Source organism: Aquarana catesbeiana, linkage group LG04 (assembly GCF_042186555.1).
Source record: "Aquarana catesbeiana isolate 2022-GZ linkage group LG04, ASM4218655v1, whole genome shotgun sequence".
NCBI classification, from domain to species: Eukaryota; Metazoa; Chordata; class Amphibia; order Anura; family Ranidae; genus Aquarana; species Aquarana catesbeiana.
The window spans coordinates 180205078-180229144 of record NC_133327.1 but is presented as its reverse complement, the minus strand read 5'-3'; the positions used below and the strand labels follow the sequence as shown (position 1 = coordinate 180229144).

Below are 24067 nucleotides of genomic sequence, written 5' to 3'. Positions count from 1 at the left end.
TTACAAAGCGCATCACTAACCCCCTTATCCCAATGCAAAATCGTTTTATCCTAGAGTTTAGGTTATGTCAAGAAAACAGGGAAGATTTATTAGCAAAGAAAATAACCACGTTCCAAAATAACCCTACTTTTGAATATGAATTCACACCTTTAAACTGACAAACACTTAAAAAAATGGTGATAATGCTGTTCATCAATAACAGAAAACATATGCCAAAAGTGTGCTTACCTTTGACCAGTGCCACTTAGCACGCTCAACATTGAGTTCAGACAGCCTGGTCTCTCCAGCATTAAGAAGGGCATTGTATGCAGCCTGATGATGACCTGCCTTACGTGCAACTCGGGCACTTTGGAGCCAACATTCCCCAACCATATCAGTGTAATGAGGCCTGAATAATACAAGACTGTTCATTAATGTATGTTTTTTTTTTTTAAAGGGTTAGAACCAAAAATTAACAATCCTCAACAAATAAGTCTGTGCCAATCAAACATTTTCTAATACAAGAGGCACGTGTTTTGTTTTTTTGTTTAACCACCTGCCTAACAAGGCAATTCTGACATTTACATCATACATGTAAATATGAGCATTTTTTTGCTAGAAGATGACTTAGAACCCCCAAATACTATATATTTTTTAAGCAGAGGCCCTAGAAAATAAAATGGTGTGTTGCAATTTTATTTTTGTCACAGTATTTGTGCAGTGGTTTTTTAAATGCAATTTTGTTGGAAAAATAGGATTTTTAAAACAGCTTACCTGTAAAAGCCTTTTATTGGAGTACATCATAGGACACAGAGCTTCAAGTAATTACTTAGTGGGTTATGGGCCTACCTTCAGGTGTTGACACTGGTATAACCAATACAGGAAGTTGACTCCCCTGTATAATCCTTTCTCCTTCCAGGAGTCCTCAGTTTTTGTAGCCAAGCAATATAAGCAATATACTCTCACCCCATAAAACAGAGGGGCGGGAGCTCTGTGTCCTATAATGTACTCCAAGAAAAGGATTTTACAGGTAAGCTGTTTTAAAAATCCTATTTTCTTTATCGTACATCATAGGACACAGAGCTTCAAGTAATTACTTAGTGGGACGTCCCATAGCAATGCTACCTGAGGGGAGGGAGAGACAACCCATAGGGCACCCACAGACCTTGAGGAATTATACTGCTGCCTGCAGCAGAGTGCGCCCGAAGGTGAAATCCTCATTCCATCTTACATCTACTTGATACAATTTTGTAAATGTATGTACTGAAGACCAAGTCGCAGCCTTGCAGATCTGAGACATGGAGGCCTAGTGACGCACTGCCCAAGAAGCACCAACCGCTCTGGTACAGTGCGCCTTAACTTGAAAAGGGGGAATCTTTCCCTTTAAATCATAAGTTTGAACTATAACTTGCCAAATCCACTTAGCAACAGTGGATTTCGACGCTGCCTGTCCTTTTTTAGTACCTTCTGGCAGAATAAATAAGACATCAGTCTTACGAATCTGAGCAGTTTTCTTTAAATAGATCTTCACTGCTCTCACCACATCAAGACAATGTAGTGACTTTTCTTCCTTGGAACATGGTTTTGGAAAAAACGATGGCAGGACCATATCTTCATTCAGATGAAAGCCTTAAACCACTTTTGGTTAAAAGCCTGGGCGAGGGCGTAACACCACTCTGTCCTCATGAATTATCAAATATGGCTCTTTACAGGAAAGTATAAATAAATAAGGAACCGCGCTACGTGCATAAATGTGAAGATGTGAAAAATAAATGAATCGTAAGTGACAAAGATTGAGTAAAATCCTGCTGCTAAACACTATAACCTCGATATAAGGCAAAGATCAAATATACAGCAATCAGTGTAGCGCTGGACATAAGAGTGTAACTGGTGATTAGAAATTGGTGCACAATCTCTGATAATGCTAGGGTGTAATGCCGAATAAACAATGTAAATACACCAAAAATAATCATCTAAAGCTTATATCTATACAATACATAGTGATATTCCTTTTAAATATGGGACCATGCCAGAAATAGGTATGTGTGAAAAGAATAATAAAAGTGAAAAATAAAATAAAAAGTTCAAAAAAATGTCCCAAATAACAATGTGTAAAATCCAAAAGAGATCCGGAGGAAGATATATTGCAGGATTCGGGAATATTCGATCCACCTCCCGTGCAGCCCACCACCAAATGGTAAAGATGAAGGCTTACCAGAAAGCCTGCGACCGCCCTTACTCAGGGGGGTCAGAACAAGCTTAGTTGTGGAAATGTCCAGGGATGATGGAGCCTCCGAGTCCTCTCTCACTACATCGGGCAGGCAGCCCACAGCAACGGGAACCCCGAAGAAGAAGTTCACAAGAATTCCCTCAATGTTTCTTCTCGGAAAAGGTCAGATATAAATGAGCCATAATGCAGAATCAGTGGGAGTCCCGAGTGTGTCACTAGCCACGTCGCCTACAACCAGATGCCATCAGGCGTCCCCAGCAGTCCGTCCTTACATCAGGTGCCCCCAGCAGAGTCCCTCCTTACATGCAGCCTGTGTCACATCAAATGCAGCCTATCCAGCATGGGTTGACTGCATGGACTGGAGTCCATGCAGTCAACCCATGCTGGATAGGCTGCATTTGATGTGACACAGGCTGCATGTAAGGAGGGACTCTGCTGGGGGCACCTGATGTAAGGACGGACTGCTGGGGACGCCTGATGGCATCTGGTTGTAGGCGACGTGGCTAGTGACACACTCGGGACTCCCACTGATTCTGCATTATGGCTCATTTATATCTGACCTTTTCCGAGAAGAAACATTGAGGGAATTCTTGTGAACTTCTTCTTCGGGGTTCCCGTTGCTGTGGGCTGCCTGCCCGATGTAGTGAGAGAGGACTCGGAGGCTCCATCATCCCTGGACATTTCCACAACTAAGCTTGTTCTGACCCCCCTGAGTAAGGGCGGTCGCAGGCTTTCTGGTAAGCCTTCATCTTTACCATTTGGTGGTGGGCTGCACGGGAGGTGGATCGAATATTCCCGAATCCTGCAATATATCTTCCTCCGGATCTCTTTTGGATTTTACACATTGTTATTTGGGACACTTTTTTGAACTTTTTATTTTATTTTTCACTTTTATTATTCTTTTCACACATACCTATTTCTGGCATGGTCCCATATTTAAAAGGAATATCACTATGTATTGTATAGATATAAGCTTTAGATGATTATTTTTGGTGTATTTACATTGTTTATTCGGCATTACACCCTAGCATTATCAGAGATTGTGCACCAATTTCTAATCACCAGTTACACTCTTATGTCCAGCACTACACTGATTGCTGTATCTTTACAGGAAAGAGCAGCCAATTCTGAAACCCTCCTTGCTGAGGATATAGCAACCAAAAATATCAGCTTCCTAGTCAGAAGGACTAAGGTAACATGCTGTAATGGTTCAAATGGCGGTTTTTGTAACACTGACAAAACTAAATTCAAGTCCCAAGGGCTTAAGGGTGATTTAACTGGCGGATTAATCCGCATCACTCCTTGCATGAAACCCCGGACTAAAGAATGCGTAGCAAGTGGTCTTTGGAATAAAATTGATAAGGCTGAGACTTGGCCCTTAATAGTACTCAGGGCCAACTTCATCTCTACGCCTACCTGTAGAAAGGCAAGAATTCTGCCTATAATATATCTTCGAGGGTACCAACCCTTGGATTCACACCAGGAAACATAAGCTTTCCAGACTCTATAATAAATAGCTCTAGAAGCTGGCTTCCTAGCATTAAAGTAGAAATAACTGCGTTCGTAAAGTAGGATGGAATATCGGCCCCTGTGATAGCAGGTCTGGCCTTAGTGGGAGGAGCCATGGACCCTCCACTGCCATTTTTACAATCTCTGCGTACTATGACTTTCTGGGCCATGCTGGTGCTACCAGTATTACCGACTTTCTTTCCAGCCTGATCCTGCAAAGAAGTCGAGGTAGCAACTGAATCGGGGAAAATGCATAGATCAGTGAGAACTGATCCCACGGGTCACCAACAGATCTGTTACGCATGCGAATGGATCCCTTGTCCTGGACACACAGTTGAACTGATCCCATGGGGTCACCAACGCATCTGTTCTGTATGCGAGTGGGTCTCTTGTCCTGGACACAAAATTGACTAGCTTCGTGTTGAACCTGGACGCTAGAAGATCTACGTCCGGAGTCCCCCATCTTTGGCAAACAGCCTGAAAAATCTCGGGATGAAGAGACCATTCCCCCGGGAATAACTGCTGGCGGCTTAAGTAGTCCGCCTGCCAATTTTCTATTCCCGGAATGAAAACAGCCGATATGCATGGGACATTCTTTTCTGCCCAAGTGCCCCCTTGGTGATCGATATATGCCACGGCCGTGGCATTGTCCGATTGGATCTTGACAGGACAATTCTTTAACCTGGAGGTCCAGGTTCTCAGAGCCAAGTAACACTGCCCGAATCTCCAGGATGTTTATGGGCAAGGCTCTTTCGGTTCTTGACCACTGTCCCCGGACAGTCGTCTTCTCTATTACTGCTACCCAGCCTGAAAGGCTGGCATCTGTCGTTACTACTTACCAGATAATTGGTCTGAACGACTTTCCCTTCAGCAGGTTCCGCGTTAGTAACCAACTGAGGCTTTAAGACACTCTTGGCGACAGCCGCATTGGTAAATCAAAAAGCTTGAATCGTCTTGTTCCAAGTAGACAGGATACTGTTTTGAAACAGTCTCGAATGGAATTGGGCATAGGGAACTGCTTCGAATGAAGCTACCATCTTTCCTAACAACCTCATGCAAAGACGTATTGAGGGATTTCTCTTTGATCTGACCATCCACACCAGCTCTTGTATGGAGCTGATCTTTGCAGGAGGCAAGAACACCCTTTCCTGGGCTGTGTATATGATCAGGCCCAGATACTCCAGCCTTTTTAGTGGCTTTAAGGAGGATTTCTTCAGGTTGAGAATCCAACCCAGACTCTCCAGGTAACTGCTTGTAATGGCTACATCTTGCTTTAAGCGAGCCACTGACTGGTCTATTAACAATAGATCGTCTAAGTAAGCCAAGACAGTTATGCCCTGTGCCCTTAACCTGGCTAGAGGTGGGTCTAGTACTTTTGAGTATACCTGGGGTGCTATAGCAAGCCCGAAGGGACAGACTACAAACTGAAAATGCTTTTGTTCTACTTCGAACCGCAGAAACCTCTGGTGAGGAGGAAATATAGGGACATGCAGATCTGCATCTCTGATGTCGATGAATGCCAAAAGTTCTCCTCCTTGTAGGATGGAAACAACTGACTTGATTGACTCCATGCAAAAGGAGCGGATCTTCAGGAACTGATTTAGATTCCGTAGATCTAGAACTGGTCTGATACCCCCATTTGGCTTTGGTACCGTAAACAGGTTTGAGTAAAACCCCAAACCCTGCTCTAGTTTGGGAATCTGTATGATCACCCCTTGAGCCAATAATCGGTCTAATGCTTGCAACAGGGATTGCCTTTTCCCTGGATCTTTGGGAACGTTTGATCTTCGAAAACGAGACGGAGGAAACTCTCGAAACTCTAGCTTGTATCCTAGAGAGACTGTGGAGAGAGTCCATTTGTCCTGAATTTCCCTTTGCCAGACTTCTGAGTACCTCAGAAGTCTTCCCCTCACCTTGGTGAGGGGAGATGCCTCTTCATGACGAGGCCTTGGTATTCTGCTTTGCAGACTTTCGGCCCCAGGTCTTCTTTGTGCCTGAGTTTGACCCAGAGGTCTTCCTCTAGAGTCTGACGGTGGAGCCCTGCCTAGAGGTGGATGTACTTGGCGTGGGAAAAAAAGTGCGCTTAAATGAAGGACGTTTATAATTTCTTTTAACTGGCAAAACAGCACTCTTTCCGCTAGAAATTGTCTGGATATATTTTTTCAAACTCTCGCCAAATAGTCGTTCTCCATTAAAGGGAAAACTAGTTAAAAGATTCTTGCAAGGCGCTTCAGCTGACCAACCCTTTAACCAAAGGGTCCTTCGCATGTGAACTAGTACAAGCGCAAGGCGAGAAGCCTGATGAATAGAATCCTTCATAGCATCTATGGCAAAGCATAATGCTCTAGGTAGCTCTGCCAACTCACGGGCCTGTTGTGCAGGGAGCTCGTTAATAGCATCTGTGAACTGGTCCTTTAAGGACTGACAGATGCCTATAGCTGCAATTGCAGGCTGAGTCACGCTCCCTGCTAAGGAAAAAGAGGATTTTAACAGTCTTTCCAACTTCTTATCTGTTAGATCTTTAAGCATATGCGCATTGTCCACTGGACAAGTTAAACTTTTATTCACATTGGAAATCGCAGCGTCAACTGCTGGAACTTTCTATCTTTTTGTGAACTTTTCCTCCATAGGATAGAGAATAGAGAATCTCTTTGGAGGGGAAAAATGCTTATCCGGATGATCCGATTCGGTAAAAATAAGGTTCTCTAGTAATGCATGGACAGGAAACGCATGCAAAGGCTGTAAAGGTTTCAGGGAACCCAGGGAGGAGACCGGACCTTCAGCTAACTCTGTTAGGGGTAGCATGAAAGCAGAGCGAACCATTTCAGTAAGGCTCTGTACTTCAGTTTGTGAAGCTGAAACGTCAAGTATTGTTTCCTCAGCAGAGGAATAACCGGCTTGTCTTTCCTCTATATTGTCTGAGGGTAATACCTCATCTTGTTCCCACAATTCCCTAGGACCCTCCACTGTCTGTAAAGAGTTTAAGGTAGGGGAGGGGGACCAAGGACGCTTCCTATCCACCTGGATGGTGGATGCGATTAAAGCCACTAATCTCCCTTATAGACCCTGCAGGGCTGAGGAAAATGCATCTTCAGTCACGTATACAGGGGCTGAAGTGTGTGAAGCAGTTGCACCACCGCTAGCTTCCAATGACTCACCCTGGCTAGCCATGTCTGGTATCTCCGGAGAGGATGACAGTATGCTGGCATGACTGGGCTTCTCAGCGCCTGGGGGTGGCACCTTAGGTACCTTTACAGTAGTTCTGGAAGTCATAATGCAAAGTACAAAAAAGAGAAGTAACAAAATCTATCTTTTTTGTTTTTAACAATTTTCAAGAAAACAATGTCACCATAGGATCAGTCTTAATATGCTGATAACAATATGTTTTCTGTACTGGAAATGCCTGGTTTACACCCCTTACGTGCACAGCGCTGCTGTGTCTCCTTAGTGTGATCTGTAACAGACTCTTATCAGTTTCTTTGCATACTGAGAGTATTGTGTTACAGGTATCAGGTGAAAACCTGATTGATGTCCTCAGCGTCTTCCGCCCCCAGCACCGTGTGTTTGCAGACCTTAAGCTGTGTGGACGTCTTTCGTCCTACACACGGCACCGCCTAATTAGTAAAAACACACCCCTTAGCGAAGCCGCCCCCTCCTGCTCAGTATAACGTAGTCTGTGTGCGCGAAACATGAGGGGAGGAGGCGGCGTAGCCTATGAGCCTGCACAGGGATCTCTGTAATGCCATTGTATCTACTAAAAACACTCAGCAAAGCCAAGTATCTGGGGCAAGCTTTAGATATAAAAACATTGGAATTTTGCCACAGTGTCTCCCGGAGGAGAGAGGGGGAGGGGAATATACCAGCAGATATATAGGTTTTACTAACATTGATTTTCAAACAAGCAGACTCATAGGTACTAGTGGCTTGTGGAAAAAAATCCCATGCTTGTACTACAATTTGCTGCCAGAGTACTTTAACCTGAAATAAGCTGTTTCTGTAATTGCTGTATCCCCTTGATTCCTCTAGAAGAGGTCCTGTTCATTGAGAACTCCCCTCTGGCTGCTGGGACCACACATGGCTTGATAGCCAGACACAGAGCCGCTTAAGCATCACATTAAGGTATGTGTAATCTACTCCTAATAGTGGAGACATTTTTAAAAGGCATACTTTATAAAATGGAAGGAAAACATAGGCACCTTTTTACAGTACCTAGCCTCTTCCCTTACCTTTTCCTCACTGCAGGATACTGCTGACTTAACAGACAGATCCAACTTTCGCCCATCACGGTGGGCAGCGTAGGTAAACCTTCAAAGACTGGGGCCCTTTAAATAGGGGTTCTGCTCCTTTGGACCTGTATAGCACCCCTCAGGAACAGCATTAGGTAATGTAGCAAAACCAAAAGAGTCCTGGTTCCTAGGGTCCAGCTCTCAGAGAGAAGCGTACAGGCAAAACCTCGTTCTTGAATCGAGGTCCAGGTACCATCCTATGGCCTCAGTGGCGAGCATGGATCCGGTTGTGGAGGTTTTTTAAATCCAGCATGGATCCCTCCCTGGAGCTCCTCAGAGCACATCTTCACTTGTCACCAACACCTTAGACACTGGCGAAAAAACTGAGGACTCCTGGCAGGAGGAGGGGTTATATAGGGGAGTCAACTTCCTGTATTGGTTATACCAGTGTCAACACATGAAGGTAGGCCCATAACCCACTAAGTAATTACTTGAGGCTCTGTGTCTTATGATGTACGATAAAGAAAATACCTTTTCATTATTTCATTAATTTTAATGCACGACATAATACCCAATTGTTTGGTAAAATATAAAAGATGATGTTACACAGAGTAAATAGATACCCAACATGTCAAGCTTTAAAATTGCATATGCCCATGGAATGGCGACAAACTACAGAACTTTAAAATCTTCATAGGTGACACTTTAGAAGTCTTTACACATTACCAGTTTAGAGTTACACAGGAGGTCTGGCGCTAGGATTATTGCTCTTGCTATAAACGTTCTCAGTGATACCTCACGTGTGGTGTGTCGGTGTCAACACTGTTTTCATATGCGTGCACGTAGCACGACCCAAGTATGAACTCGTCTTTGCACGCAGGCACAGGGAAGCAGGAGTGCTTTGATATTTTTTTTATTCTTATACAGTCAAGAAAGCTGATTGGAGGAAAGGCACACACCCCCTCTCCTCATAGATAGAGACTTTCAGAACTGATCATTGAATCGTTCAGGGTTCTGCTAATCTATTTATAGCATCCTCCCCAACACAAAACTCCAGCTGCTTTTATCATATGTGAGGGAGAACTTGTCAGGAGTTATTAGGCTAATAACAGAAAATGGAGAAGAAGACAGCTACAGGATACAGTGCTTCGATGGGAGATAAGAAAACACTGCAGATATATGTGTGTGCCCAGCTGAAATTTCATAAATCGGGTTTACATCCACTTTAATGAACATATAAATATACAGTGTCAAAAAATATCAATAATATCTAGAGCATAACCTTAACATTGTGACAGTAACAAGCGTTGAAAACTCCAAATTGAATTACAGTAGATACTGATAAATAAAATCCAATGTCCAAAAAAACACCAGTGCATTCCTTTTTTTTAAAAAAGCATATATAAGAAAATGTGGAAAATGGATCTGATGCCACCATTCCAGTGAACATGAGGATATTATTCAAACCGTTTCCGGATAGCTAACCACCACCATCGAGTGAAGTGCAAACTCACTGGAACAAATGGCTGCCGTCACAGGATCATGTGCGCCTTTCAGCATAAATAAAAATCCCCCTGGAAGTGTTGCAGTGATTTACCAAAACAGCTTTTCAAATCTGTAACCTGCTTCATGAACCGTAGAAGAGCTTACCTATTACTGACAGTTAGCAATGCTCTGCGTACTGCCAGAATGGGCTCCCTAGCCCTGTAGGAATTCTGTGTCATCTCCAGCCTTGCCTGCCAGTTGAGAAAATCTGCAGGTGAGTCACCAAGGGATTTATCCAGTACCATCTTTACACTGTGCTCCAGCTCACAAAGCATGTGTAACCTTGGGGAGAAAAAGAAAAGTACTCTTTTTACCACATTATAAAATAAAACACAAGATTTGCAAAGCTACCCTGAGTCAGAGTATGCATTTGCATATTTTCCTAATTTACCAAGTTAATAAATAACTTTCACAGTATAGATTGTTATACCAAGTTAGGCATGCTGGGATTGCTAACTGTCACATTTGCTTGTGCTCTCAACCAAACTATCAAACCATCAAATGGCCGGTGTCATAACAAATCACATGTGCAGCACCATGACAGTTAGAGATCAAAGGCTAAGATGGCAGCTTCCTTGGCTGAAAAGGATAGGAGGGTTTAGTTCTGCTTTAACTGGTTCCCGACCAGCCGCCGCAGTTATACTGAGGCAGGTTAGCTCCCTTGGGCGTGCCATCGTAGCTGTACGTCGGCCGCTTTAAGGGGTATAGGGGGCGCGCACACTCACCGAATAACTGAGGAGCCGATGTGCGTGTCTGACAGCCGCGATGTCCGCCAGGGACCCGCAATCGCTCTTGACATAACCAGAATGGGGATGTGTGTGTGTAAACATACACACACACACACACACACACACACATCCCCGTTCTGGAGGGAAGAGGAGACAGATCATGTGTTTCTAGTATATAGGAACAACGATCGGTCTCCTTCCCCAGGCAGTCCCATCCCCCCTACAGTTAGAACATATGTAACCCCTTGATCGCCCCCTAGCGTTAATCCCTTCCCTGCCAATGACATTTATACAGTAATCAGTGGCTATTTTTAGCTCTGATCGCTGTATAAATTTCAATGGTCCCAAAAAAGTTTTAAACATGTCTGATCTGTCCGCTGCAATGTCGCAGCTCACGATGAAAAAAATCGCAGATCTCCGCCATTACTAGTAAAAAAAATGAAATAATATTAATGCCATAAATCTATCCCCTATTTTGTAAACGCGATAACTTTTGCGCAAACCAATCAATACACGCTTATTGTGATTTTTTTTACCAAAAATATGTAGAATACATTTTGGCCTAAACTGAGGAAGAAATTTTATTTTTTTTAATTTTGGCATATTATCGAAAAAAGTAAAAAAACTGAAAATTTCTATCAAATACTTACCGTAATTTTTCTTTTCCTGATAAACTTCATGGCAGCCTATGTGTGGTTTAATCCTGCCCCCTCATACACCATAGAACCCCATAAACCTTTGCTCCGGGCCAGAGGCATGTTCCATAATTTAGCCTACTCCAGCCACTGTAAGGGAACTCCTGCTGCCATAGAGTCCATCAGGAAAGGAAAATTACGGTAAGTATTTGATAGAAATTTTCCGTTTTCCTGTCAGACTCCATGGCAGCCTACGTGTGGGAAATAACTAGCCATACACACCTGGGTGGGCAGAGTGCTGGGCAAAAGAAAAAAGGGTTTAATTGGCACCATCAATAGATAAGATACGTAAACCAAATTTAACAGAAGATAATGAGGCTGGCTCTACGCAGTAGTGCGCCATGAACGTGTTAATTGAAGACCACGAGGCCACCTTGCAAATAACTTCTGGAGCCATGTGACGTGAAGCTGCCCATGATGTAGACACGCTTCTAGTTGAGCAAGTGGTCACTGCTTCTTGAGGCGCCAAGCCCTTGGCTTTGTAGGCCCACTAAATGGCCTGAACAATCCATGCTGCGATAGATCTGGAAGAGGCACGCATTCCCTTATTCTTCCCATGAAAAAGAATGAACAGGTGGTTGGACTGATGGAACGGAGCTGTAGTTTCTAGATATCGACTTAGAGCTTTCCCGAAATCTATGAGATGAACACTGGAATCTCCGGTAGATCTGAACGTTGGAAGAGCAATCTCCTGATTGTCCTGAAACACAGATGACACTTTGGTGAGTAAGAGGGTGTCTAGTCCAGGAAACGCCCGTAAAGGCATAAATTGCAGAGACTTGGATCTGCAGCGAGCTGACTGACAAGGAGAGATCCAAGCCCGATTGTAGGAAGCCCAGGATATCACGTATCTTTGGGTTATTGCAAGACCCTGCAGTGGAAGAGGTGTAGTCATCGATTTTTTTTCCCAAATCCTCTGGTAGACCCTGTTGGTGCCTGCTCTTCTAGCATTCAATAACGTGGAGATGACCCTACATGGACAGCCTAGGGCCTCCAGCCTTCCCCTCTCAAGAACCAGACCATCAGATGTAGATTGGCCGGGCATGGATGTAGAGTTGCCCCTTGAGATAGGAGATCTGGTCTGGAGGACAGAGGAACTGGGTCCAGGAAGCAGAGTTGCATCAGCAGGGGAAACCATGGCCTGTTTGGCTAGTACGGGACTATTGCCACTATCTCTGCTTCTTCCATCCTGAGCCTCGACAGAAACCGGAGAATGACAGGAACCGGGGGAAAAGCATAGGCCCTGTGGAACCGCCAATGGTCTGTCAGAGCATCTACCCCAAAAGCCTGGGGACAACTAAACCTTGTGTAGTATCTCTCTAGTCTGAAGTTGCACAGGGAGGCGAACAGGTCTAGTTCCGGAAAAACTCCCAGGGACAGGACCCACTTGAAGACTTTGGGGTGGAGAGTCCACTCGTTGTCTAGAGACACTCTCGATAGAAAATCTGGCTGAACGTTCTGGACTCCAGGGAGATAGACAGCTATAAAGGTTGGCCAGGTTCTTCTGGGCCCAGGTCATGATAGCCTCTACTTCTTTCAACAGGGACAGATTGCGAGTACCCCCCTGTCTCTAGATGTATGAGACTGCCGTTGTGTTGTCTTGTCTTAGGAGGACTGAGGCTCCTGCCGCTAAGTGGTGAAAGGCCTGTAGAGCACAGAACGCTGCCCGGAGTTGCAGAACATTGGAGACTATCCTGTGAGAGGGAAAACTCCATATGTCTTGGGCTACCTCTGTCAGGCAGAGAGCGCCCCAGCCCCTGTTGCTGGCATCTGTTGTGATGAAGATCCAAGACACAGGTGCAATGGAGTGACAATTGAGGAGGTTCCTCTATTGTAACTACCAAGGAAGGCTCTCCCGCATGGATAAGGTTATTTGAATAGAGTGATCTCAAAGCCCTGGGTTCCACTGCCAGAGGAAGCCCTTCTGGAAGGGCCACATTTTCCACTAAGCCCACTTTACTATGGGTGTTGTTGCTACCATGGTGCCGATGATCTTTAAGCATTGAGAGGCCCAGAGATGAGAGGAGAACTTTGCAAGCCTAACTCTGTCCCGGATCACTAGGATTTTTTCCAGGGGTAAGGAGATGGTGCTCTTGATAGTGTCAAATTGTGCCCCGAGGAATACCAGGGACTGCGTAGGATCTAGATGGCTCTTTTCCAGGTTCAGAAGCCAACCGAACTCGAGTAGAGTGGACATGACCTGGGATCTGTGGATTAGCAACTGCTCCCTGTCCCGAGATAACCGCAGGTCGTCCAGATAACGATACAGACAGATACCTCTGATTCTGATCACAGCCACGACAGCCAACAAGAGTTTTGAAAACACACGAGCCAATGTCGTAAGCCCGAAGGGGAGACAGGTGAACTGCAAATGGATTTGATCGACAGCAAAGCGAAGGTATTTCTGGAACTCTGACGCTATCGGAACATGGAAATAAGCAACCTTCAGGTCTATAGACACGAGCCAGTCGTCTGGCTGGATTGCTTGACGGATTGTGAGCAGTGTCTCCATCTTGAACTTGTTCTTGATAAAAGAACTCAAGTGGGTTAGGTCTATAACTGGCCTCCAGGAGCCGTTTTTCTTCAACACCATGAAGAGGGGCGAGTAGACCCATGAAACCTTTCGTCAGCTGGAACTGGTATTTCAGCACCCTGAGTCACCAGAGAATCTGTGTAGGACAGGAGAATTAGCTTTTTCTCTTCCGAGAGAGGCAATGATGTGGGTATGAATCGGAGAGGGGGTGGGCTGCTGAATGTCCAGGCATGACCTGACGAGACTGTTTTGATGACCCAAAAATCTTTGATTGAGGCTGCCCCGATGCGTTGAAAACGAAAGTAAGCGAGCTCCGACTCGCTCTGTCTAGGCAGGTGCAATATCAAGAAGACTTAGGGCTTTCTCATCCACCAGAAGATGCCCCTTTTGAAAACTTCTGGCCTGAAGGCTGGTTTTTCTTCCAGGTCTTCCTGAACTCACGGCCAGGTCTATAGCGGCGAGCATCCCTTGCTCGATCTGAACCTTGCCTGGGCTGTGTTCTCTTCTGGTTTGGGAGACGGCGATCCTGGGGAGGGAATCCCGACTTAACCCTGTGGCACGGGTAATGGCACTTGTCCAATTTGTTCCCAAAGAGGGACAAACCCTCAAAGGGAATCCTGCACCATGCCTGCTTGGAGGCAGGGTCAGCTACCCATGGACGCAGCCACAAGGCACGCTTAGCCGTGACAGATGACAGCATGATCCGAGCCACCGGGCAAATTATGTCCAGGGAAGCCTCCCCCAGAAAAGCCGCCGCCAACCTTAGTTCATGAATAGGTGAGCTCCTAGCCATATCTTCCAATATGCGCCTCAAAGAAGCATCTATGTTGTCAGTCCAGACTTCCATCGCTTTAGAAAGAGCTGCAAGAGTTAGAACTGGTTTGCAGGTCATAGCCCCAAATGTAGATCCGCTTGAGGTCGGTATCAACTTTCCTCTCCAGACCATCCCTAAAAGATACAGTATCCTCCAGTGGGAGTGTGACATGCCTTACTAATCTCATTAGGACTGCGTCAATGAGAGGAGCCGACTCCAGACGTTTCACATCCTCGCTTTTAAATGGGTACACCTTTGTTAACAGGAAATTCTTCCTTTCAACACCACTCCATTCATCGGTAAATATTTTGCAGAGTTCGCCCAAAAAGGGAAAATTAGGGCGTTCTTTTGAGTTGTTTAAAATATTGCTTTGACAGCTATTTAAATCTGCCGCAGTAGATGACGTCACTGTATCTTCAGCTGGAAACACAATATATGTTATGTCACTGCACCCCGTAGCGCGCCTGCAAGGGAAAACATTGCCACCCGGCGGTGGCCGTGCGCAACCGCCGCCATCTTGATGGAACCGCGCCTGCCCGAACCAAGCCTCGGCTTCATTTGCGGCTTGCAGATGCGCAGACAGGTCCCGGCGACTTCCTGAAATGGCTCTCCAGCCGCGATGGCCAATGGGATGTTTGGCCATATTGCTGCTTGCCTGCCAATGGCCAGGCTAGTGAGCTCTTCATGGCATTGCATTATATCGCCCATGTCCACCTGCTAATAGCTAGGATTGCTGGACTTTAGAGAGGATCACCGCTAACCACCAACGTATTGCTGTGTACACCACCAGGCCTGTAATACGGAAAACTTCATGAAAAGGTAAGACTTCATCTTGGTCCTTGGAGGAGGGCAAAAAAGAACACAGCCACTGGCCCAGAGCAAAGATTTATAGGAGAAGGGTCCTATGAGATATGAGAGGGCGGGATTAACTCACACGTAGGCTGCCATGGAGTCTGTCAGGAAATAGTGTTTTTTTCAATATTGTCAGTCTTTTTTTGTTTATAGCGCAAAAAATAAAAACCACAGAGGTGATCAAATACTACCAAAAGAAAGCTCTATTTGTGGGGGAAAAAAAAAGGACATTGTTTGGGTACAGCGGCGCACCACCGCGCAATTGTCAGTTAAAGCGACGCAGTGCCGTATCGCACAAAATGGCCCTGTCAGGAAGGGGGGAAATTTTTCTGGGGCTGAAGTGGTTAAGCTAAAACGTTGTTTTTTTTTTTTAGTTTTTGGATAGAGCAGGGAGGTGTTAAAACAACTGACAGTGCTTTTTTCGATCACTTTCAGTGCCAGCATCAATGGTCACAAGGAAAAAGGGAAAGGGCAATTTTTTCTTTCAATTTCGAAGTCAAGGAATTGTTGCAATTTCACAATACTGTTTATGCATACCTCACAATGTACTCATATCCACGTTGGTAGGAGCCTCTCTCAAAGCTGGCAGCTGATAAAGGCACAATCTGCTCTGCTCGTACCACTTTCAGTGTGTCATAGAACCTGTCTCTGTCTTTCTTCTTAGAGGACAGAAGTAGCTGACCAAGTCTGATACTCCAAGTCGTAGATTTCTTATCTGTTTAAGAGAATCTGCTGCATTATATGTTAACACAAAATGCAATCTAAAGACTCGTATACACGATCGGACTTCAAACAAACTTCCGTGGATTTCTGTCCAAAGGGCGTTGGCCGTGAACTTGGTATGCATACACACAGTAGGGCTTTTTCAGCCAACTTTCACCAAATCACGTGGTTTTTCAGCTCATTACCGCCACCCTTTGAACAACTTCTGTATTGTTGTCTGATCTTTTGCATTGGTTCTGAGCATGCGTGTTTGTACTTTGGACTAAAGTCCGATGGATTTGTGTACACACGATCGGACTAGCCGACGTAGGACTTTTGTTGCAGGAAAGTTTGTCTGTTCGCATAGCCAACATTTGTCCGATGAAAACCTAAAAAGTTTGACCAATGGATCGTACACACGGTCGGATGTTGCCTTAAAACAGGTAATTTGCATGTTTGTTGTCAAAAAGTCAGATCGCGTGTATGGGCCTTTACATTAACAAAACATATCGCCACAATATCACACTCAAATTTCGGGGCTTACCATAGGTTATTCACCAAGTTAAATACTTAAAAACACAGAAGGGCCTATTTATAAAGCAGTAAATGTGACAATTACCAAATATTCACTGGATGGGAATCACATTGTACATGTGTTTTAAATTACAGGACATGGTTGACCACCTGTGAATGTCTGGTGAATGTAACATTTTCTGTTTTATAAATATGCCCCTTAAGCCAGTTTTGGAAAATATCTGAATTCAGGAAATGCATATCGCATATTTTTTTTTACGCGTACATTCTGGCTAAGAGTAGATCATGGAGTCGGTTACACAATCAACACGTTTATTATACCTGCAGACAAATATTCCTCCACTAGATCCCACTGTGAGAGCTTCCAAGCTGCCTCCACTCTGTAGGTATTCAATTCTGCAGTCCATTCAGGCCTAGAAAACAGTACAATTTTTTTTTCAAATAACAATTTTATTGATTTTCCCAAATTTTCAACAAAGGCAAAATCTTAGTACGTTAACTTACATGAGCAAAAGACAATTTAATCTCAACGTGCATAACCCTATCCCATAACCTTAACCCAAAGAGCCCTTTCACACTGATCGACTGTTCAGTTAAAAAAAAGCATCCCTTTAAATCCTATGGAACCAATCCTATGGAACCATTCACATTGGTCCATTGTGTTTCAGTTGCATTTTTAAAGGCCCTGCTTGCTGCATTTTTGGTGTGGTAAATTAAAAGCAACAACGACGCACCTCTCCACTGAAGTGGAAATGAAATGGAAACCAACACAACGTGCCTGTGGGAAGTGCTTTCTCCTGTCACATGTCTAGGGGAAAAATGCAACGCAAATGTGACAAAAAAGCATGAAAAAACCTGAGTTAGACTTACCGGTCCATAGGAAGGCACTGGAAGACAAAACATAATCATTACAGCATGATAATATAATGCCAAAAAGAAAAAACCATAATCGGAGGGAATCACGGCTGTCCTGGAAGACTTCCTAGAAAATGAGCTACCAGTAAGTCTAACTCAGGTTTTCTCCAGTCGTCTTCCAGGACAGCCTCTGAGACGATTCTCAAGAACTTACCATCTAGGGTGGGACCACCACCTGGAGGACCTTACGTCCAAAAGCCTGATCCTTGCTTGTAAGAAGATCTAGGCGATAATGATGTGCAAAGGTAGAGTAACTGGACCAAGTCGCAGCTTTACATATCTGGTCTGGCGAAGCACCAGTTCTCTCTGCCCATGATGCCGACAAGGCTCTGGTTGAGTGTGCGCTGATAAATGGAGGCGGGGTTCCCTGCCGGTTATAACATTCTTTAACAACTAATTTAATACACCTAGCTATAGTGGATCTTGAAACTTTTTGACCTTTACGTGCTCCTGCAAAAACTACAAATAAAGATGGACTTTCTAAACTCTTTAATAAAATGTATATAACATAAAAGACTCCTGACGTCTATTCAACTGAACTGTTCCTCTTACTCATTTATAGGACTGGAATAAAAGGTGAGTAATACAATATCCTGGGATCTATGGAAGGCCAAGGATACCTTTGGAAGAAACGCAGGAACTGTCTTAACTATTACCCTATCCTCAAAAATAGAAAAAAATGGCTCCCTAGTGGAGAGAGCCTGCATTTCACTGACCCTTCTAGCGGTAGTGACTGCTATCAAAAAAAAAAAAAAAACAATCCTCCATAGGCTCAAAGGGGCTTGACATTAATCCTTTGAATAACAGAGAAAGATCCCAGGTTGGGCAGACCTTAACTGCCACTGGTCTAGATCTGGATAAGGCCTTAAAGAAGTTTGATACAAACTGATCCTGTTGTAGAGGGGTCTGAAGAGACACGCTGAGGCCTGAACTTTAAGGCCTCATACACACGGACGTTTTTACAGTGGCGTTTTTTAGCTTTTTTTTGTAGCTTAAAAATGCCACTCCATATTATTCAATGGCCTTATACACACCATGGCGTTTTTGAGCTGTAACAGGCATTGGCGTGTTTAAGCTCCAAAAAAAACCCAGGACCAGTGCATTCTGAGGATCCAGCGCTAGATCTGTTTAACGAGGCTTAACACTGTATACACAACGTTAAGCCTCGTCTGGCGTTTCTCTGCCCCTATTCAAAATCAATGGTTACCTATGGGAGCCCATTGATTTGAATAGAAGTCCCACCAGAAGTCGAGTCAAGATGATCCGACTTGCGGTGCGACTTGTGTGCTGAGAATCTTGAAGGGGAACCCTGCCAAAAAGTAAAAAAATAAGAAAATTTGTGTGAGGTTCCCCATCAAGACGATACCAGACCCTTTAGTCTGGTATGGATCTTAAGGGAAACCCCCCCACCCAAAAAAATGGCGTCGGGGCCCCCCCAAGATCCATACCATGACCCTTATCCAGGCACGCAGCCCGGCAGGTCAGGAAGTGGGGGGGACGAGTGAGCGCCACTCCGCCCCCCCCCGGACCAGGCCACATGCCCTCAATATGGGGGGGTGGGTGCTTCGGGGGCTCTACGCCCCCACCCCAAAGCACCTTGTCCCCATGTTGAGGAGGACAAGGGCCTCTTCTCGACAACCCTTGCCGTTGGTTGTCGGGGTTTGCAGGCGGGGTCTTATTGGAATCTGGAAGCCCCCTTTAACAAGGGGGCCCCCAGATACCGGCCCCCCACCCTAGGTGAATGAGTGTGGGGTACATCGTACCCCTACCCATTCACCTAAAAAAAAAGCGTCAAAAATAAACACACTACACAGATTTGCTCTTTTGCTGAGTCTTCTCCCACTGCTCTTCTTCCAATGTTGACTCGATGCAATCTTCCGGTGTAATGCTGGGTCCGCCATGTGCCATAACTTATATTGGCATGGGGCGGGGCCACCCGATGCCGTAATTTGGAGGCCACACCCCTTGTGACGTCATGCCTGGGGCATCATGGGGTGATGACGTCACAGGGGGTGTGGCCTCCAAATAACGTCATCGCGTGGCCCCACCTCATGCCAATATAAGTCATTGCACACAGCGGATCCAGCATTACACCCGGAGATCGCGTCGAGTTAACATCGGAAGAAGAGCAGTGGGAGAAGACCCAGCAAAAGAGCGAGAAGACTCAGCAAAAGAGTAAGAAGACAGCTGAGAGGGGAGAAGAACCGGCAGAGGCAGAAGATGTCACCAGAAAAGGCAGAAGAGCTGGAGCTGCCTTAATAAAATCCTTTAAAAATCTGTGTAGTGTGTTTATTTTTGACACTTTTTTTTTTTTTAGTTGAATGGGTAGGGGTACAATGTACCCCATACTCATTCACCTAGGGTGGGGGGCCGGTATCTGGGGGCCCCCTTGTTACAACAAGCCCCCGCCCGCAGACCCTGACAACCAACGGCAAGGGTTGTCGAGAAGAGGCCCTTGTCCTCATCAACATGGCCATTTTTTTTGGCAGGGGGGGTTTCCCCAAAAGATCCATACCAGACCAAAAGGCCTGGTATCGTCTTGGGGGGGGTACCTCACGCAAAATTTATTTTACATTTTGGCGGGGTTCCCCTTCAAGATTCTCAGCACACAAGTCGCACCACAAGTTGGATCATCTTGTAAATGGTTCTGGTAAGGGGTTTGCGACAGCTAACCAAGGTTTTTATTACCTTTTCCGAAAACCCCTGGGGTGTCAGAAGCTGCTCTTCAGAAAACATGCTGACAGATTTAAAGTTGTTACCTGGGGGTGAAGAATTGGTCCCTGTGCAATCAAGTCCTCCCTCTGCGGGAGGAGGATGGGGGGAACTACCGAGAGGCTTTGCAGCATGGAGAACCATGACCTTTTGGGCCAATAAGTGACCACCAGGATGAGATTTGTCTTCTCTGAAATGAACTTTCCATGAACAAGCGGAATCAACCTCATTGGGAGAAAAGCATATGCCAGGTTGAATACCCAAGGATTGGCTAAGGCATCTATGACCCAACCGCAAAGTAATAACTTTTGTCTGGTGAGTAGTCCACTCTAGGCCTATGCATAGATTGTGCTGAACCCGCCACCACCAGAGGGACCTCCTGATCTTCGAGGGAAGTTGAACTCGAACCTCTAATGTATCTCTTTTCCCGTTCCAATTTTTTATGAGGAACACCTGCAAAGGACGTTGGTGGAATCTCGCCCAAGGTACTGTGGGAAAACAGGATGTCATAAGGCCCATTACCTGAGAGATTTCTCTCAATGAGACCAATAGATTGCTCTGCAGCCTTGCTGCCAAGCGGTCCATTTTTAGAAATTTTTCCTTTGGCAGAAAAATCTTTCCCTCCGCTGAGGCAATCTCGTATCCTAGGTATGAAACTCTCTGGGATGGAATTAGGCAGAATTTGTCCTGGTTGATGAGCCAGCCCAAAGATCGGAGATAATCCTGAACTTCCTTCAGTTCTGCTGCCAGTTGGTGATAGGATCTGGCTATTAAAAGCATATCATCCAGGTAAGCAACAATCCTGATTGCTTTCAATCGCAAAGGGACCAGGGTTTCTGCCAGAATCTTTGTAATAATTCTCGGCGCAGAAGCTAGGCCGAACGGAAGTGTCCGACATTGAAAATGGCGTATTTCTGAACCCATCTTGACTGCCAAGCTTAGATATTTCTGACAAGACGGGTGAATCGGGACATGGAGATATGCATCTTGGAGGTCCAGAGTGGCCATAAAACAGTTCTGATAGAGCATGTTTCTCACCGGGATCAATTCCATCCAGAAATGTTTGTATTGGAAAGACTGATTCAAGAGCCGGACATTGAGAATTAGGTGAAATTTGCTTGATGTTTTTTTCACCACAAAAACATGCGAGTAAACCCCCCCCCCCCTCCTCTTCTCGGGGAACCTGGGTGAGGACTTTCTGGTCCAAAAGATCTCCTATCAGGAGACAAAGTGCATTCGCCTTTTCCTGATCTCGGGGGAGGCTTGTCACTTGTCTTGTGGGGGGGGGGGGGATTGATTTGATTTGAACTCCAGCATGTAACCATTCTGGACCAAGTCCAGAATGTACTTGGAGGAAATTGTCGCCCATTGGGGGAGGAAGCTTCCCAGTCTTCCTCCCACTGGGAGACACAAGTCATTGGGGTTTGGCGGGTTTCTAAGTAGGATTGAATAGTATCCCTTCTTTACCTCTTCCTCTGTGGCCTGTCCATTGCTTTTTTGGGCGATTATCCCGGTCGGCTTGACCCTGCTGCCTTTGGCCACGAAAGGACCTCCGGCCACCTGCCTTCTTTTTCACTTCAGGGAACGCTTTCTTTTTGTCTGCTGTCCACTCTAGTACATCTTCTAGGCCTGTACAAAAAGATCATCTGCCGAAAAGGGGATGCTGCACAGACGTCAGAGTCCCCAGTCCAGGTTTTCAGCCATAGGGCGCACCTGGCTGAGTTCACTGATGCCGTGGATCCAGCTGCTAAGTTTACCGACTCAGCAGTTGCATCCGCCAAGTAACCCACTGCTTTAAAAAGCAGCAGGAATTACTTTAGAATCTGTTGCCTTGAGGTTCCAGCTGATAGGTGTGACTGAAGCTGGGAAAGCCAACAGTTCAGATTTCTGGCCACACAAGTTGTGGCCACTAAAGCTGGTTTTAAGCTTAGCGAGGTAGAATCCCAGGCTCTACGGAATAGGACATCTCCCCTCTTATCCATTGGATCCTTCAGTGTGCCCATATCATCGAAGGCCAAGTCAGAGTTTTTGTAGATTTTTAGAGAGGGGTTGCATCCAGTTTTGGCACTTTGTTTCAAGGCTGGGACGCATTTTCCTGTAATGCCCCCTGAAAAAAAGGGCTTTCTTTCCAGGTTCTGCCATTCTAACTTAATGGATTCAACAAGAGAGGCATGAACTGGAAAAACCCTCGATTTTCTCGCATGACATCCCTCATACATCTGGTCATGCTTTGACAGCTGTACTTTGTCTTCCTCAATCTCCAAGGGTTGGGCCTCTGTTCCAAAACACCACCGTGAACAGGAAAAACAAACCAAAACAGTGCCCCTAAATGCTGAAGCTATCCTTATAGCCCATGGCATAGAAAAAATCCTCTCCAAGGTGCTGCTAAAGAGATCTCATCCCCCCGCTTACCTGAGAGGAGCCGGTGCTGGCTGCCGCTGATTTTCCAACCTGTACAGGGTTGTCCATGCTGCAAATAGAGTGTTCTCCCACAGCCATGCTGGGTCACTCCTTAAATCACCAGCCGCCTGTTTTGCATGCTGCCTGCACCGCTTTATATGAGACCAGGAACCACGAGTCTCCGGCGCCTGCTGACTACATCACTCAGTCTCTCTCTCTCACTGCCTATGCAGCTTCCTGGACTGACCAGCTTGGAACGCATAAGCCCCACCCCCCGCCGGAAGTGACACGCCGGGTGCTTCTCCTTACACAGGGGTAGCTGGGAGAGACACAGCAGCGGTACACTTCTCTTTCTGAGGCAGAAAACAGCAACCACACAGCCCCACTTCACTTCTTTAGGGAGGGATTGTGCCGGGTAAAAAAGGTACAGCTTTTAAATTTTTAAAGGAAGCCCATCTGGTCAACTTCTGAGACCCAAAGCTCTCCTAGGTTCCACAATGTGCATCCTATCCTTCCAGAGGAAACACAAATACCGAGGACCTCCTTTTATTTGGAATGGGGTACGTGTTTCCTGTCTGGAGGGAGGAGCCCAAGGTCTCAGAGGCTGTCCTGGAAGACAACTGGAGAAATATGCATCAAAAACGCAACGCACACATGTGTTTCAGCCACATTTTTGCTATGAAGCAAAGTGAAAGAGCCCTTAATAGAACCATGCATGTTCATAATCTCAGGCAATACGCCAAAGAACTTCATTTCACAAATAAAATATACGGTACAGTTCACATCTATGCATTTACAAAAAGATCACACTGTAATTTTGTAGCAGTTTTCAGAAAGTGCCATCTTCCATGGGGATTCAATGAACAGTGTCTACATTCAATGGGTGGGGGGTAAGCCTCTAGCTTCAGCTTGCTCAGTTAAGCTTTTGAAAATAGAAGCTAGAAGCCGATTGGTTACTATGCACAACTGCTCCAGATTCTGTCCATTCCAGTCATAGGTTATTCCCCCCAGGCTGTTATTTGTACAACTTCAGTGTTAAAGTGGAGTTCCACCTAAAAGTTGAACTTCCACTTTAAGTACCCCTCGCCCCCTGACATGCCACGAACATGTAACATGTTTTCTTGGGGTGGGGGGGGGGGGGGCGAGAGCGAGAGCGGGTACCTAGTTTTGATAGGTGCCCAGTTCCCACTTCCTGGTCTGGTCGCCTAGGCAACCCCTCCCCTCAATCTTCTGGGACACATCACAGGTCCCAGAAGATTGGCTGGCCACTAATAGAGCGCAGCGTGACTCGTGCATGTGCAGTGTGCGCCCAGCTGTGAAGCCACAAGCTGTCACAGCTGGGCGACAACACTTACAATAGCGGCGCCGCGGAGAGGCGGGGAAGAGGAGCGAGGCATCGGGCGGCTGCATCGCTGGACCGTGGGACAAGAGTGTGTTTATTAAAATTTTATTTTAATAAACGTAACCAGTGGAACTTCGATTTAAGAATGGAAAGTGCTAATTATCTACACTGTAGAACTGCACAATTCAGGATACAACAAAATACCCCCCAAAAAAAAAAAAAAAAAAAAAAAGATTTTCCTATTTTCTCTGGAACATGGGGAACAGAATTATTTTAAAGCACAGTATTTTAAAGCAGTATCAAAGTCTGCTTTGTGATTTTACCTACAGGTAAGCCTATAATAAGGCTTAC

General features: G+C 45.5%; 1 protein-coding gene across 1 annotated transcript in view; it reads right to left on the bottom strand.

Moving 5' to 3' along the window:
- The window catches only part of ATR (ATR checkpoint kinase), a 210589-nt gene that overhangs the window by 58217 nt on the left and 128305 nt on the right, over positions 1-24067 (bottom strand). The window contains exons 31-34 of the mRNA XM_073625961.1: positions 16669-16760; positions 15649-15826; positions 9595-9771; positions 229-388 (exon numbers count right to left, since the gene is read on the bottom strand). Coding sequence (XP_073482062.1) covers positions 229-388; positions 9595-9771; positions 15649-15826; positions 16669-16760 — 607 coding nt within the window. The remainder of the gene's footprint in view (positions 1-228; positions 389-9594; positions 9772-15648; positions 15827-16668; positions 16761-24067) is intronic.